Source organism: Gadus morhua, chromosome 18 (assembly GCF_902167405.1).
Source record: "Gadus morhua chromosome 18, gadMor3.0, whole genome shotgun sequence".
NCBI classification, from domain to species: Eukaryota; Metazoa; Chordata; class Actinopteri; order Gadiformes; family Gadidae; genus Gadus; species Gadus morhua.
The window spans coordinates 14,582,742-14,597,044 of NC_044065.1; the positions used below are offsets into that span (position 1 = coordinate 14,582,742).

General features: G+C 40.8%; 2 protein-coding genes across 4 annotated transcripts; one reads left to right on the top strand and one right to left on the bottom strand.

The window, feature by feature from the left end:
• Positions 1 to 736: 736 nt before the first annotated feature.
• On the bottom strand, positions 737 to 5,145 carry nt5m (5',3'-nucleotidase, mitochondrial). The gene is made up of 6 exons (XM_030339904.1): positions 4,980 to 5,145; positions 4,293 to 4,870; positions 3,948 to 4,048; positions 2,979 to 3,039; positions 2,691 to 2,805; positions 737 to 2,273 (listed from the first exon to the last, which is right to left on the bottom strand). The coding sequence occupies exons 2-6, from the start codon at positions 4,575 to 4,577 to the stop codon at positions 2,134 to 2,136; spliced, it is 702 nt and encodes a 233-aa protein (XP_030195764.1). The 5' UTR covers positions 4,578 to 4,870; positions 4,980 to 5,145; the 3' UTR covers positions 737 to 2,133.
• Positions 5,146 to 5,297: 152 nt separating this feature from the next.
• Positions 5,298 to 14,233, top strand: cops3 (COP9 signalosome subunit 3). 3 transcript variants are annotated; one of them, XM_030339900.1, is made up of 12 exons: positions 5,298 to 5,569; positions 6,307 to 6,436; positions 7,314 to 7,426; positions 8,231 to 8,280; positions 8,790 to 8,882; positions 9,271 to 9,450; positions 9,841 to 9,981; positions 10,677 to 10,850; positions 11,386 to 11,472; positions 12,680 to 12,793; positions 12,894 to 12,974; positions 13,445 to 14,233. In XM_030339900.1, the coding sequence occupies exons 1-12, from the start codon at positions 5,515 to 5,517 to the stop codon at positions 13,496 to 13,498; spliced, it is 1,272 nt and encodes a 423-aa protein (XP_030195760.1). In that variant the 5' UTR covers positions 5,298 to 5,514; the 3' UTR covers positions 13,499 to 14,233. The 3 variants fall into 3 exon arrangements, with proteins under 3 accessions (XP_030195760.1, XP_030195762.1, XP_030195761.1); XM_030339901.1 differs by lacking the exon at positions 5,298 to 5,569 and adding an exon at positions 6,187 to 6,210; XM_030339902.1 differs by lacking the exons at positions 12,680 to 12,793; positions 12,894 to 12,974; positions 13,445 to 14,233 and adding an exon at positions 11,660 to 12,584.
• Positions 14,234 to 14,303: the final 70 nt, after the last annotated feature.

Consider the following 14,303-nt stretch of genomic DNA (forward strand, 5'->3'; position numbering starts at 1 on the left):
GTCTTGAACTATAACCCTGAAGTGAAATGAGCCTGAAATAACAGGGCATTTTCTTTTAAATTGAATCCAAAATCATATGTAATATGTCTCATATTGGAATGTTTGGTGGGCTTTTATTTTGAAACTCCACATCAGAATGTTCTGAAACTTCTTGCCTGACCACATGGGATCGTGACCTATAACCCTGAAGTTAAATGTGCCTGGAATAACAGGGCATTTTCTTTTAAATGGAATCCAAAATCATATGTTATATGTCTCATATTTGGTGGGCTTTTATTTTGAAATTACGCATCAGAATGTCCTGAAACTTCTTGGGTGACCCTGTGGGGTCTTGAACTATCGCCCTGCAGTGAAATGAGCCTGGAATAACAGGGCATTTTCTTTTAAATCGTATCCAAAATCATATGTAATATGTCTCATTGTTTTGCACCAGCAGCAGTCAGTATTTTTTATTAAGCACGGTTTTCGACTGCTACTTTGTTATTTTGATTTAAATATTTTATATTTTGTATGTAAAGGCTTCCAGTTTCCCTTCTGGGGTTTAATAGTCTTTTTTGAATAGAATAGTTTTAACTGCTTAAAGAAAAGCAACAGCGACCCCCACATGAATACCCTTGATAAACAATTGTTTATGAACTTGTGGGTTAGTTGCAGTTACAACTAACCAAGTTGCATTGTTTGATATTTCAGAAAAAGTCTAACTCTAGAATTGCATACAAAAAACAAAGAACAGAAGTTGAATGATTGAAGACCACTTTATTGACCTGTTTGCATGGTTGTGATGGTCTTACCCAAACATCAAGAAGCTCTCACTGTGTGTCACAGGGAAGGATATTGCACATTTGGTTGTTCTTAGCACCAGAAAGCAGGAGACATTCATTGTATGTAAAATTAAAATTAAAGGTAAAACAATAGGCAGCAGTGACCCCTGTGGTTGATGCAAGCAGGCCCTGGTTCAGCCGCACGGGAACCTTCAAACAGCTACGGAAACAAATCACATGGAACTACACACACCAACAGGCGTTTGTTTCCTAAATGGTATGGTGTAAGTAACCCTACCCCTGCTTTGATGCACATTACAGTGTGACGTGCGATAACTAGATCGCAAGAGGAAAAACCGAGAGGATTGAATGGAGAACAGATTATGACGGTAACGAGGAGCATTGTTGTAACAGTTGTAAAATAGAGCACAGCTTTTACTCTTTACAGAACCAAGTGAAACAAAATAAATACCAGGGTCTAGCATATGCTATCAGTTTAGCTGAACAAATACAGTATGTGACCCTGAAAATATGCCCCTGAAAAATACGGTTTGAAAGATTTACATTAAAATCAAAACACATTAAAAAGGTGCCGACACGCATTATAGGTCCATTCGCAAAGATTCATATTTCAAAGCAAAACCAATAATAAAAGAAGATAAAAAGTTGAGTGCACACACAAAACTGTGATACTGAAAGAAGTAATTTGAGTTGATAACCTTGCCACAAACATATTAGGCTAGTTCCAGAAGGTAGGTTAATCATATTAAAAGGAGACACATACGTACACATACATACACGTACGTACATACATATGGTTATGTCCATAATTCTGTCCAAACCTCTGTTTACTATTTACTCATGTAAAATATGCGATGCTAGAGTGTAAATGTGTATGAGCGAGTGCTGGGATATTAAATATTTTTTTGTTTTGTACGGCAAAACGTGCATGCCCTCAACAAATGGATTAAAATAAGTAAAATACATTCTGACAATTTGATCCTTGCATTGAAACACTTTGGAGCATGCCGGTTTAAGTATTGTATTGCCATCACATCAATCTTTCCTTCATTGTTTTTGCTTCACCTTGTGGTGGATGATTGAAATGTAGTGGTGGAGAACAACAACGGCGATCTCGTGTCATTCCACATTATTATTAACCTGACCTACAATTTGTTGTTATGATGCAACAGTAAACAGGAAGTAACTATGAGTGCACGACTGGTGGCAACTAGTACTGGTGCTATTGTTCACTGCCTCTTGCTGTCTGGGATAGGGTTAGGGTTAACTTCTAGCACTGGTGCTGGCCCCTCACTGCCTCTTGCTGTCCAGGAAAGGGTTAGGGTGAGCTACTAGTACTGGTGCTACCTCCTCACTGCCTCTTGCTGTCCAGGATTGCCCTCCAGTCGTCCGCCCAGGAGAGGAGGCGGCGCTGGTCGGGGCTCAGGGCTTGGTGCTTGTTGTGGCAGGCGGTGAACAGGACGTGTTCCCACACCGGCCCCGTCTCCACACCTGTTGGGAGCAGGAAGGCATTTTTGAGGAGTGTATTAATAGCCAGACTGTAAATATGGCTCACCTTTGTCCTGCTATTAATCACCCTCCCTGCCAAACATCTGTCTTTACCCGCCCGCGACTCATGAGGAGATGATCCATTTGTGCATTCAGCTTCATCCTGTTCTCATCCTCCTCCCTGCCAGACCTTAGTTTCCAACCCAAATGGGGTGGGAATAAAAGTATCGCAGCCCAACGACCGATCCCCGACAGACCCACAGACCCCCCCCCCCCCCCCACAGCAAACCAGCTCAAAAACAAACAAAACTTTACATTGTACAATTAAAGCAGAAATGTAATCAAAGTGTGTAAGAGCATTTGAATTTGAAAAATGTAAATGCAAAAATGTACATGCGTATTGACAATATACACACTCACCAACGATGTCTGGCCTGTCGTCTATCAGCAGATCTGCGGCCACAACAGTTTTGTCTGTGGTAAGGATGACATGATCCAGAAAGTCTGGGCCTAAATGCCTCTCCACCCACGCGTACTGGATGGGACGGACGGGGACACACACCACATTTATATGTTTATGTATGTATGTTTTTTTCTAAATAATTTGCTACAGCAGTAACCTACCTAGCTACTCAACAACCTATAAATTAGATATATTTTAAGGGTTGTAGGTATTGAAACTTTAGTGACATTATTCTTAGAGCTTACCTTCTCGTATGGGCAGTGATGGTAATGTTTAATGGGACTGGTGCATAGAAAGACATCTGTGCTGGGGAGAAAAATGGGAGCAAACAAGATTTGTTATTAAAATTAAATATATTATTAAAAGTATTATCATTATTGTTGTTGACAACAATGTCAGCAGTGTAATTTCCTTCATAGAGACCATCCTAAAAGATTCCTGCCGGAATTTGACAAGTAAATGTGTCTAAGGTGTATATTATTATTTATAGGATAAGGATATATAATTCTTTAATAAATATCAAAGCCTATATAGATAGAAAGCTATAGCAACCTAATTTGAAGTCATCATGAGGACCTCCTGGCACGGAAAAGTGCTTTGAGAATATATCAACACAAAAATAAATGGAGGCAAAACAAGTCTGGCTTGTTTTGAGTAAAACGTCACCGGGTCAGAAAGCAACAATCTATGTGTCGGTAGGGAGGGGTCATAGACTGTGTAGGCGATTTACAAGGTGAAATGCATAGCAGTGTCAAAGGCCACATGGGCAGCAGTCCTGCCCTACAGGGGCTGTTTCCCCCCCCCCCACCCCCTGTCCCTATCTTAAGAATGACCATTCCCCCCAAGCCTGACCGGATACCATCCCCACACAAAGAAAACTAAAACTATATGTAAACTGCTTTTACTTACTTTGTAATATTAACATTTATGTTCACATTTTGAATAACTTCGTCAGACATATAGGTAAAGCCAATCTTTTACGACATGTTCACTTGGATGTTACCTTCTAGGGTGTTGAATCCAAGCTCTTGGTTCAAACCCCAATGTCCAGTCTACTCAACTGTATTGGCAACTATTTAGGCAAGCAGCCCAGCTCCTATTCTGCCTATTTATAGCATGCATCTACAACATTGTGTGCATGTTGCTTTGGAGGAAAGTCTGAACATAATAATGACTATAATACTGTACATATATAAGCTGCGCATGTGACCTACTTCTCCATCTTGGCCATCTCCTTGACAGCCCCCAGCCCACCAGGCAGCGGGTCCAGCTCTATGAAGAAGTCCTTGGACTCCCAGATACTAATGGCCTTCTCCTATAAAACACATTCTCATCAACCACAAGTGTACTATGGACCCTCAGTGGAAGTAACCAGATGTGCTCGAATACATACATGAGTATGAATATTGTAAGCAGGCCTATAAATAATGCATTTGATCGCATGGACTAACATTTGACACAATACTTATTGACATTACAAAAAGCTTTCCCCAAGCCAATTTACGACATATCCAATGGTATTTAGGTTTAACCGGTAAGGGGCTGTCATGGTGACTTACACACAGGTCACTCCTCAGTTGTCCGTATTGCGACGAAACCCAAAAGCCCCGTCGGTCCTCTAACGTGATGTAGGGCTCGTCGGGGTACTTGGCGCGGTACTTCTTCAGGAAGCCCCCCTCGAAGTCCGCCAACACCCCGTCCATGTCAACAAGAACGCGCAGTCTCTTACCACCAGATGAGCTCGACGACATGTTTGCGGAAATCCACTTGAACGGATTATTGCTAAGGAGTGACAGCGTCCGCCTGCCAAGCGCTATCCGCTGCACAGTGAGAAGCGCTGGCATTGTTGTGCACAGTTTTCTGTTTCGGTATCTAGCAATATACCAAACCTGTAAACTCTCTGACTGGGATGCAAGGCTGGATACAAAACAGTATTGCACCACAATTGTGGTGCAAGATGAACAAAATGTCTGGATTGCGTTATTATTTGTGGTGGCATTCCACACAGTCTAGTACCAATACTGCTTTCTGGACGTAGGGCTTTTGTGGTCCCCCCGTTCGCTGGGAGGCTAGCAGGTTATTGAGCTGCAGGTCAAGAAGGCTTTGCCCCATTTCACGTTGGGCATGGACTTCGCTTCTAAGAAAAAAAGTAAAAGAAAAATTGTATAACTCTAATGCAAAGTCCCTTGCTCAGATTTAACTAACCATGTACACGTGTTCTACAATGCGACAGGATAGTGTATTACGTAGTACAACCAGAGCCGGATAAAGGGAACTCCACATAAGGACAAATTGTACAATCCGGTTGAAGCGAAGACGTTGTAACTAAACGAGATCATTGACCCTTTTGAGACCTCAACCATCGCCGGGTCTGAAAATACATCCGGAGCAGGCTGATCATCTCGGTCGTACACTATCTTTGGAATCCCACCACTCCTTCGTCACTTCCGGTGTGTTTTATTTATATTTACGTCTTGGGAAATATCCCATTTGCACGCTGTATGTCAAACATATAATATGTATTCTTTACAATGGATTTTATTAGAAATGTGTTCGGATTGATTATGATAATGTAGAGAACCACACAAAATAAAATATTATTTTTAAGAATCCTACTATCGATTGGTAAATCTCGTTGTATCTTGTGCTCTTTCGACAATCTCGCGATATATCATTCATCAGTGGCGGCTGTGTGCCACCCTGCCTCAGTCCGGACGGAGTTATTTCTGACATTTGAATGAAAAGCAGTGCGTATTACCTCCATTTTGGACTGATGAAATAATGGCTTCAGCTTTGGAGCAGTTTGTGAACAATGTGCGGCAGCTGTCTGCTCAAGGTACAGTGGACTAAACTGATACGAGTTTTCCATATCAGCCTTAACTCTCAGCTAGCTAGCGCGCATATGCTAACCAATGCCTTGTCGATAGCTGGACAGATCCTTCTTTTGCTTTATCATGTAAACACATATTGTAAATAACCTTTCCATGCAACAATACTTAACCAAAGTAGCTCGAGTTGATACGTGTTTGTACCTGCGCGCCCGAGATACGTTAAAACCCCACAGCTAAGTTGATAATAGCTTAAAATCGCACTTTTTGTTATTGATGTAAGAAATATTTCCAGGGACTGTCTACTTGTAGTCCCGCCATGGTCGGACGTGATTGGCTGAAAGGACAGATCAAGTGATATAATTGGACTGAAGTCTCTTTCGTCAACCTAGATGTTTCGCTAATGTGTTCAAGGCCTTGACAGTAGCCCTCACCGTGCGATTTCATGACGGTAGTCCGCTAGTATAAGGCAGTGCCAAAATTATTCTGTCAGGATTTATTCATCGATAAGTTTCAAACATTTTCTGTGAAACAAAAAATGATCTCGATAATAAAGTCTTAGTTAGACGTTAAATGCAAAAGGGCTCGAACGGTCTACAATGAACATTCTGTTATTGGGATTCTACAAATGTAATCGTACTAGTGAAGAGTATGTATTTTAATAAAAGCACCACGTCGTAGTAACTTTGTACTTTGACAATGACTTGTTTTGATTCAAAACTGTCCTTCTTATTTTGCCCTCTAGGCCAGATGACTCAACTATGCGAGTTGATCAACAAGAGCGGGGAGCTACTGGCCAAGAACCTGTCCCACCTGGACACGGTACTGGGGGCTTTGGACATCCAGGACCACTCCCTGGGAGTGCTGGCTGTGCTGTGAGTTAAGAGATACTTTTATCAATGTCTGACTTGCTTGCATTCATTTCGCATTTGGAATTATTTGATGTATTGGATACATAGGGGATGGATCAGGAATCTTTGACGTAGCTCCCATTCAAATAAATAAAAGCTACACACATTACTACATGGTCACATTAAAACATAAATACACACTATCAACTTAAAGCAGACTTAAAGATGAAAACCGTACAATGTGTTTTAAATTATGTTGTCATGCTACAGATAGTCTAGGGGATCCATTAAACGATCCTTTCGTTTCGCCCCCAAACAGGGATTAGTCTAGAAAAGCAATAGGATATAAGTAATAAATGCATGCTTCAATTCCAATGTCTATGATGGATCATCAGGAAAGAGAGTAGGGGTTGTGTTTTTTTCTTGACAGTCTGTGCTTTGTGTCTCTTCAGGATCCAACTTATTTAAGTCTGTTTAATTTTTGGAATTTCATAATTTTGTATAAATATGTTTTAGAGTAATTGAACCTCATGCTATGCTTTCTTGGTTAGTTTGTAGTCCAGGGTGTGTTTCCACGTCAAATAGTGACACAGTTAACTAGCCAATTAAATCTCCATTTACTGTGCGCTATGAATTCGGAATTCCTTTGAGGTAGGAAGTGTTAACCGTTGTAGACTCCTGTTCAGATTTTATTTATTAAATGTGTCAAATGTGAATACAGCCGTTGTGTCTAGCCAAATTTTGTTTGATTTGATGGGAATGTATATCTTGTGACATAGATGTCTATTTGCAGATAACTTGTACCCTTTTTGCCTTTTAACCATTCTTCCTTCTTTTTGGATGCTGGCCAGTGACATTTCATCCTTTATAATGTTTGTGTTTTCTTGACTTGCTTCTGTAGATTTGTGAAGTTCTCCATGCCAAACATCCCTGATTTTGAGACGCTCTTCTCCCAAGTTCAGCTCTTCATCAGTACCTGCAATGGAGAGCACGTCAGATATGCAACAGACACTTGTAGGTCACCTACCCATAAAAGCTTAGATCGTACTCTATCAGTCTCATAGGGGGAAATTGGCATTCAATGTCTAGACCTGTTCCCAGAACTATGAATATGTCACCGTTGAGGTAAAAGCTCAATTGTCCAGCTAGATGCTATACAAGCACTGATGTAGAATGAAAGTTAGGAGACTACAACAGCCTTTCCTGTCAATTTAGAGGAGTACAATTTACGTAATGTCACTATTAGGTATTTTTGCACGCAGCAGACCGATGTAGGATCTTGAAACCACTTGCGTAAGTGTTTTCTTAAGCATACTTGATTCAGGACATAATGGGATCATACCAAGGGCTTTTTCGGCTGGGAATCAAGACCCCATGCCACAACAATTTCCCAACCCTAAATTGAATGTTTCTCTTGTAAAATATACTATCTTTACCACAGCCCTATCTTGTGGCGAAGCAGTACTGTAATTATCGATTCATGAACATAATCCTGTTAAGATGTATCCACAGAGTCACTCACTGTAATTAATACTGGTTAATACCTGCCCCTCGTTCAAATGTAAGGTCAGTCAGTTTGAAACAGAGCACTCACCTAACCTGACCCCAAAGGTTACCATGGTCAAATAATGCTTCTGAAATTCCTTTGCTGGTGTTGATGTTGTGTTACCCTTGCAACTACGGTTATTTTAACTTCAGTAGAATCTCTCTGGGAAGTTGTTGCTCATTATAAAAAAAAAAGCTCATTATTCAGTTGCTGGTGTTGCCAGTTATGTTGAATTACTTCGATTTATTCTCCCTTTGATTCTTCTCTTCCAGTTGCTGGTCTTTGCCACCAGTTAACAAATGCCCTAGTAGAACGGAAACAGGTAAGCCTGCATGGATTAATGGAGAACCTATGTGTGGATACAGAACCAATATATCTTTACATAATGTACAGCTTTTCTATACATACTTGCATACTGCATATATGAATATTGAATACCTTTTGCCATCTATTGTATTTGTTAATCTACATAATTCAACCCAACAAATTTGTTTGACATAGTAGCATTTGTTTTAAAGTTGTTGTTGGTAAAGAAGAATATTTGTGCTTCTTTAAAATAGTCAGGCTCCAGACTTACTCGAGTGATGGCTGTATGACGTTTTATAGACTATGAAATCTGGAGATTGTCACACGTTTGTGTTGAAATCCTCCAACTTCACTCTAGGGAGGGTTATTTCAGCCAGACATTTCGCCTTCTCTTCCCTCTACCTTAAAACTTGTCACACATTTCTAAGTGGACTACTGCCCAAGTCTTGGTAGACTCTGCATGTTGTAGTCATCATTAATCACTTGAAGCCTCTCTAAGAACAAGTTGTGACCTCTTCCTCACAGCCGCTGAGGGGCGTGGTAGTCCTGAAACAGGCAATAGACAAAATGCAGATGAACACAAACCAACTTACCTCCGTCCACGCTGACCTGTGCCAGGTACGTTGACAACACTGTGTTCAATGCCACTATGATATTTTTTTATTATGCTAAAAATGCTATCTATTTTTCTTCTATTATGTTTATATTGCCCTTCTTTTTTTTAAGTTCCTCTCAATGGCCTACTTAGAAGAACTGAAATTGTTTTTGATGCCTATTTTTGTGTCCTTACACAAACGAAACGGCACAAATGTTTCTATGATCTGCTAAAGGACCTCTGAGATTTGTTTGAGTTTGTGTGCGAGAAAATAAATAAATGTTGATGATTTCAGTCTATGTTCACCTAAATCTCAGCTCGTCGGCCATCGAGACTTATGCTATGTATCTCAAGTGTGTTATTTTGGACTATTAAAATGCTAACATATTCCCTATCTATGTGTCTCTGAAGCTGTGCTTGTTGGCAAAGTGTTTCAAGCCTGTGCTCCCCTTCCTGGAGCTGGACATGATGGACATCTGCAAGGAGAACGGGGCCTACGACGCAAAGCACTTTCTATGTTACTACTACTACGGTGGCATGATCTACACAGGGCTGAAAAACTTTGAAAGAGCACTGTATTTTTATGAACAGGTACCCATCTCTTTTGGACGTTCACTCTATATACCTGCCTGTAAACTTTTATCCCAAAACGTTTTTTCTGTAGACTGTGGTGGAACAAAATGCACGCTGCAACAAAGTCAACTTTGCTAACGTAGCCGTGGCTACTTTTCCTCATTCAGAAGAATATAAACCAAAAGAAGCAGTTTCAACTCTGCTCTTAAAAGAAAGTCATGCGAAACAATGGCGTGTTAATTATGTACAGAATGTTTAGGTCCAGCCACCACAAGGCTTTTTGAAGTTGCAGACACAGAATCATTTGCGGTATCTCCAACGACCCTAATTGTTGTTTTTTGCACACGTATTATGTCCTTGTAGTGTTTGTCTCATCCGTTTTGCGACTCTCCCCTACCTCCCGTCCAGGCGATTACCACTCCCGCCATGGCTGTCAGCCATATCATGCTGGAGGCTTACAAGAAGTACATCCTGGTCTCCCTCATCCTGCATGGGAAAGTACAGCAGCTCCCCAAATACACCTCTCAGATCGTCGGCCGGTTCATCAAGGTGTGTACGGATTGATGGACGAAGAATAGATGGATTCATCATTTAGATTTATCAATTGATTCGTTTTTTCAGTTATTGCATGATTTAGATGTTGTTGTTTTATATACGTTTATAAAACTATATGTTGTGTCATTGTGACTGTGAACATATAAGGGCTCTAGTCAACCGAAGCTAATCTTGGTTGACTGAAATTCTACTCTGTTTTGGAGGTACTGTTTGGAGTAAGTTAGGGGGTTTCAGATCCACTCTTGGTCCAACTCAGTTATGACGCAGCCCTTAATATATAAAGCGGGTTGCAGAACAGAAACCCGCTTTATATTGTGTTCTAGAAAGACGACGCAGGTCGGAAGGTTTGATTCTAGGTCTTGTTGTGTTTAATATAATAAGTCCCAATGGAGGCTGCTGGGAGCCAAGGCGCCCCTGGGACGTTCACAATTGGTGTGTTCTCAATTTCTTTGTAGCCAGCCATTTTTTTTGCCAGATTAAGAATCCATCTTTCTCATCCCTTACGTTGTTGGGTTGGATTTCCAATATAGACAGGAATACATGTTCATAAATCAGGACTTACTCAAGAACCAAAATTGGACATCAACAAAAATAGGTTGAAAAAAAAATCCAATAACCTGACCAATCAAAGGTGGATGTGCTTTAATTCATGTGGATCTCCTAAAGCCTCCCTGCCCTCTGTGTCCTAGCCTCTGAGCAACGCGTACCACGAGCTAGCCCAGGTCTACGCCACCAACAACCCCGCAGAGCTGCGGAATCTGGTCAGCAAACACGGCGAGACGTTCACCAGAGACAACAACACGGGCCTGGTCAAACAGTGCCTCTCCTCCGTCTACAAGAAGAACATCCAGAGGCTTACCAAGGTGTTTGTCTTGTTATTGAATACCTGGGATTTTGCTTTTGTGCCCAAATATGTCCTCGCCTGGAGACCATCCTGACCACGTGAGCTTGACTTGTGTTTCGCTACACGAATAGGTCTGGACCTCTAGCCGTCTACATCGATATCCAGAACTAATGATGAAATCGGGGGCCAATCAGGCAGGGACTCTGGCAGGCCGCCGCTGGCAAAACAGTAATGGCGTCTCTCACAGCCATAAGTGCAGTTATTGCAGAAATTGACTTGATTCATTCAACTATTGAACAAGAACCAAAGTATGTACTAGAAGAGTTTCTCGGTGGAAAATACCTTTTCGCCATTCAGAACAGCACACCTTGATGGTGTCCCATGTTTTGTTATTCTGTGGGCGCCTAGAGTTCAAGACTGAAACGAGTAATCTGAGAATTTGAGGTCAGGTGTGCAGGATGGTCTCCTGGCTACATTCTGCTTAATATACTCGTGAATTTGAAACCAAAAAGATAAGCAACATTCTTTGGGGTTCTTCTATCTGCTATCCGCAGACCTTCCTGACGCTGTCCTTGCAAGACATGGCGAGTCGAGTGCAGCTGTCAGGTCCCCAGGAGGCAGAGAAATACGTCTTGCACATGGTGAGTAGAGCACTTATGTAACACACATTTACTACACATCTCGTACGTATTGACATAATTTTAATGCAATAACATAGGGCTGTGCAATTAATCGCATTTCGATCGCGATATCGATTTTGGGGTCAAACGATCTCCAAACTCGTATAATCGAGTTGAAACGATTAATTTGACATTTTTCGTTTTACAGTAGGCCTAGAGAGTTTATGAAAGAGACGCGCATGCGAAAGCATTCAACGCGGCGAGAGGGAGTACAATCTAACAGGCGTGCTGCATCAGGAAGTATGCCGTTGGCAGGAGGCGGGACATGCCAGTGAACCACCAATCAGCAGCATCGACTGTTGACAGACATGTTGGAGTAGACCTACCGTGTGGAATATTAAAGTTTCAGTAACGTTACAGTTTGATGAACGATAACAAGCTCCTATAGCAGACTTTAACTAAGAGTTCTTTAAGGCAGAACTGACAAGTACATCTTGTATATGTATTTCTGTTTAACAACAATATGATTTTTATTAGCCATGCATTTGTTATGGCTTTGTGACTTTTAACTTTGCTATGGAGAAATGCTGGGACCTCTAGACATTAAATAGGGAATGTATTATTTCAGTCGAGTCATTCGTCAGTGCATTTGGCTGAATATATTGTATTCATGAAATGTTTTATAAAAATCAAATGTTAGATTCAGAATGTTGTGGCAGACAGTACACTTACACACGAAAAAGGTTTTATTTTGGATACTTACACGTGTTTCTATGTCATAATTGATTGTGTCAATAAATGCATGTTTTCAAACTCAAAAATAATCGTTTGAATAATCGTGATATCAATATTGACCAAAATAATCGTGATTATGATTTTTCCCATAATCGAGCAGCCCTACAATAACATCTGAAGGGCATAAACACAATTCATACACTACACAAGCAATGCTTTTTACAGTATATAAATCAGGTTGGGTACTGTCTACTACTAGTAGTATTTACTTATGTTTACCAGTACACACTTGAATATTCTCTTGAATTTCCTTTCTGGGATAAATAATTTATCGTCCTATAGTTTACTAGTGTAGAACAGTAAATGTTATACCATATAGGAGAATATGCCAAAATACTGCCCATCACTAATAATTGTGTTTGTCAGGAGCTTGAGAGAGCTACTGTTTGTTGTATCTAATCAATGTGTCTTCCTTGGGTTCCTTTGCATGAAGATTGAAGACGGGGAGATCTATGCCAGCATTAACCAGAAGGATGGCATGGTTTGCTTCCACGACAACCCTGAAAAATATAACAATCCGGCAATGCTTCACAAAATCGACCAAGAGGTAAAGAGACTCAATTTCCTCATCCCTTTTTAAATCAATGTAATCTAATGTAAATGACTTCGCTGCTGGGAACGAGACATGATGGCTATTTCCTCCCCAGATGCTGAAGTGCATAGAGCTGGATGAGAAGCTAAAGTCGATGGATCAAGAAATCACAGTAAATCCACAGTTTGTCCAAAAGGTGGGTAAAAAAGTTGGTAAACGTCATTGTTATTGTAAGATTTTAGTTCTAAATTCACCCCTCTCATACTAACTATTCACGCATCCACCCACCCACCCTAACCATTTTAGGGTTTTAGAGCGAATGCATCCTATGAGGACAACAACAAATTCTAACAAAAGTTACAAAATAAATAACCTTCAAACAAAAAAAATCATGGTGGAGGGAGCATTCATATCAAACATAAACCAGTATAGCACTAACCAAATCCCAGTTTAGAAAAAAATGGAAAAAGACTAACACCCTAGAGTTTCCTATATCTTCTGTCCTGTCACCCATACACACCTTTTTCCTATCAAACTGCCCACCTGTTGAAATACACCCACCCAAGGAGTCAAAGAAGGCACATGGAGCTGAACCCTAGCCCCTAACCTCTGACCCTAACCCCCAAACTGACCCTAACCCCAGACCTCTGCTTGTCCCCTTTCCAGAGCATGGGTTCGCAGGAGGACGACGTGGGAAGCAAAACGTCTAGTTACTCCTGAGGGGGCCCGCGGCGGTCCTAGAACGGCCTCTCCAGGATGAGTCAGCTTTTTTAATAAAAGAGGATAATTATATCGCGTATGGACATGGGTCAAGGAATATCGAATATGGACTGGTGATGATGATGGGGGTGATTTGTTTAGTGTTTCTTCAAAATGTCTCCAGGATAATACGAGGTCCTTACCCGAAGAAAAATAGATTACACTTCTTTGTCAGTGTTTTTATTTATCAATGTTTCAGGCCACTGCTGCATTAACATATACCACAAACAATAAAAACTGGACTTATTTGTTCAAAAAGTATAACGTGTGAATAATCACTGTTTTGGTATTTGTTTTCTGCATGAGGGCCATACCAGAGGGCATTACATAATTTGTTTTGCCGATAACTCCATGGCTTACATAGATACAATCGTTTTATCCAACTGTTCCCCATGTTATCCCTTGTTGTGGTCAGATTTGAGATATCAGCACTGTATAAATGTATGATATCAGCGTTCACACGGGCGTGGATTGGAATGGATTTCAGCGAAGTGGTCAATGGTCACCCTGCCGCAACAGTAAGCATGCTTAAGGTTGTTTCCACTAGAGGTCGCCAGCCCACTGTACAGTTTATTCCTTTGCGCCGATGTTACTACCTAAGGTGTAGTTGAACCGACGAAATTACCCAACTGTCATGTTATTAGAGAGCTTGAGCTTTGCGATTGTGTATCTCTTATAATAAATTGTTGAACTAATTGCCTCAGCGTTGTATGCTTTTGTAAAACTGCTATTAACGGTCAATTGGCATATTTGATTTAAATATTGG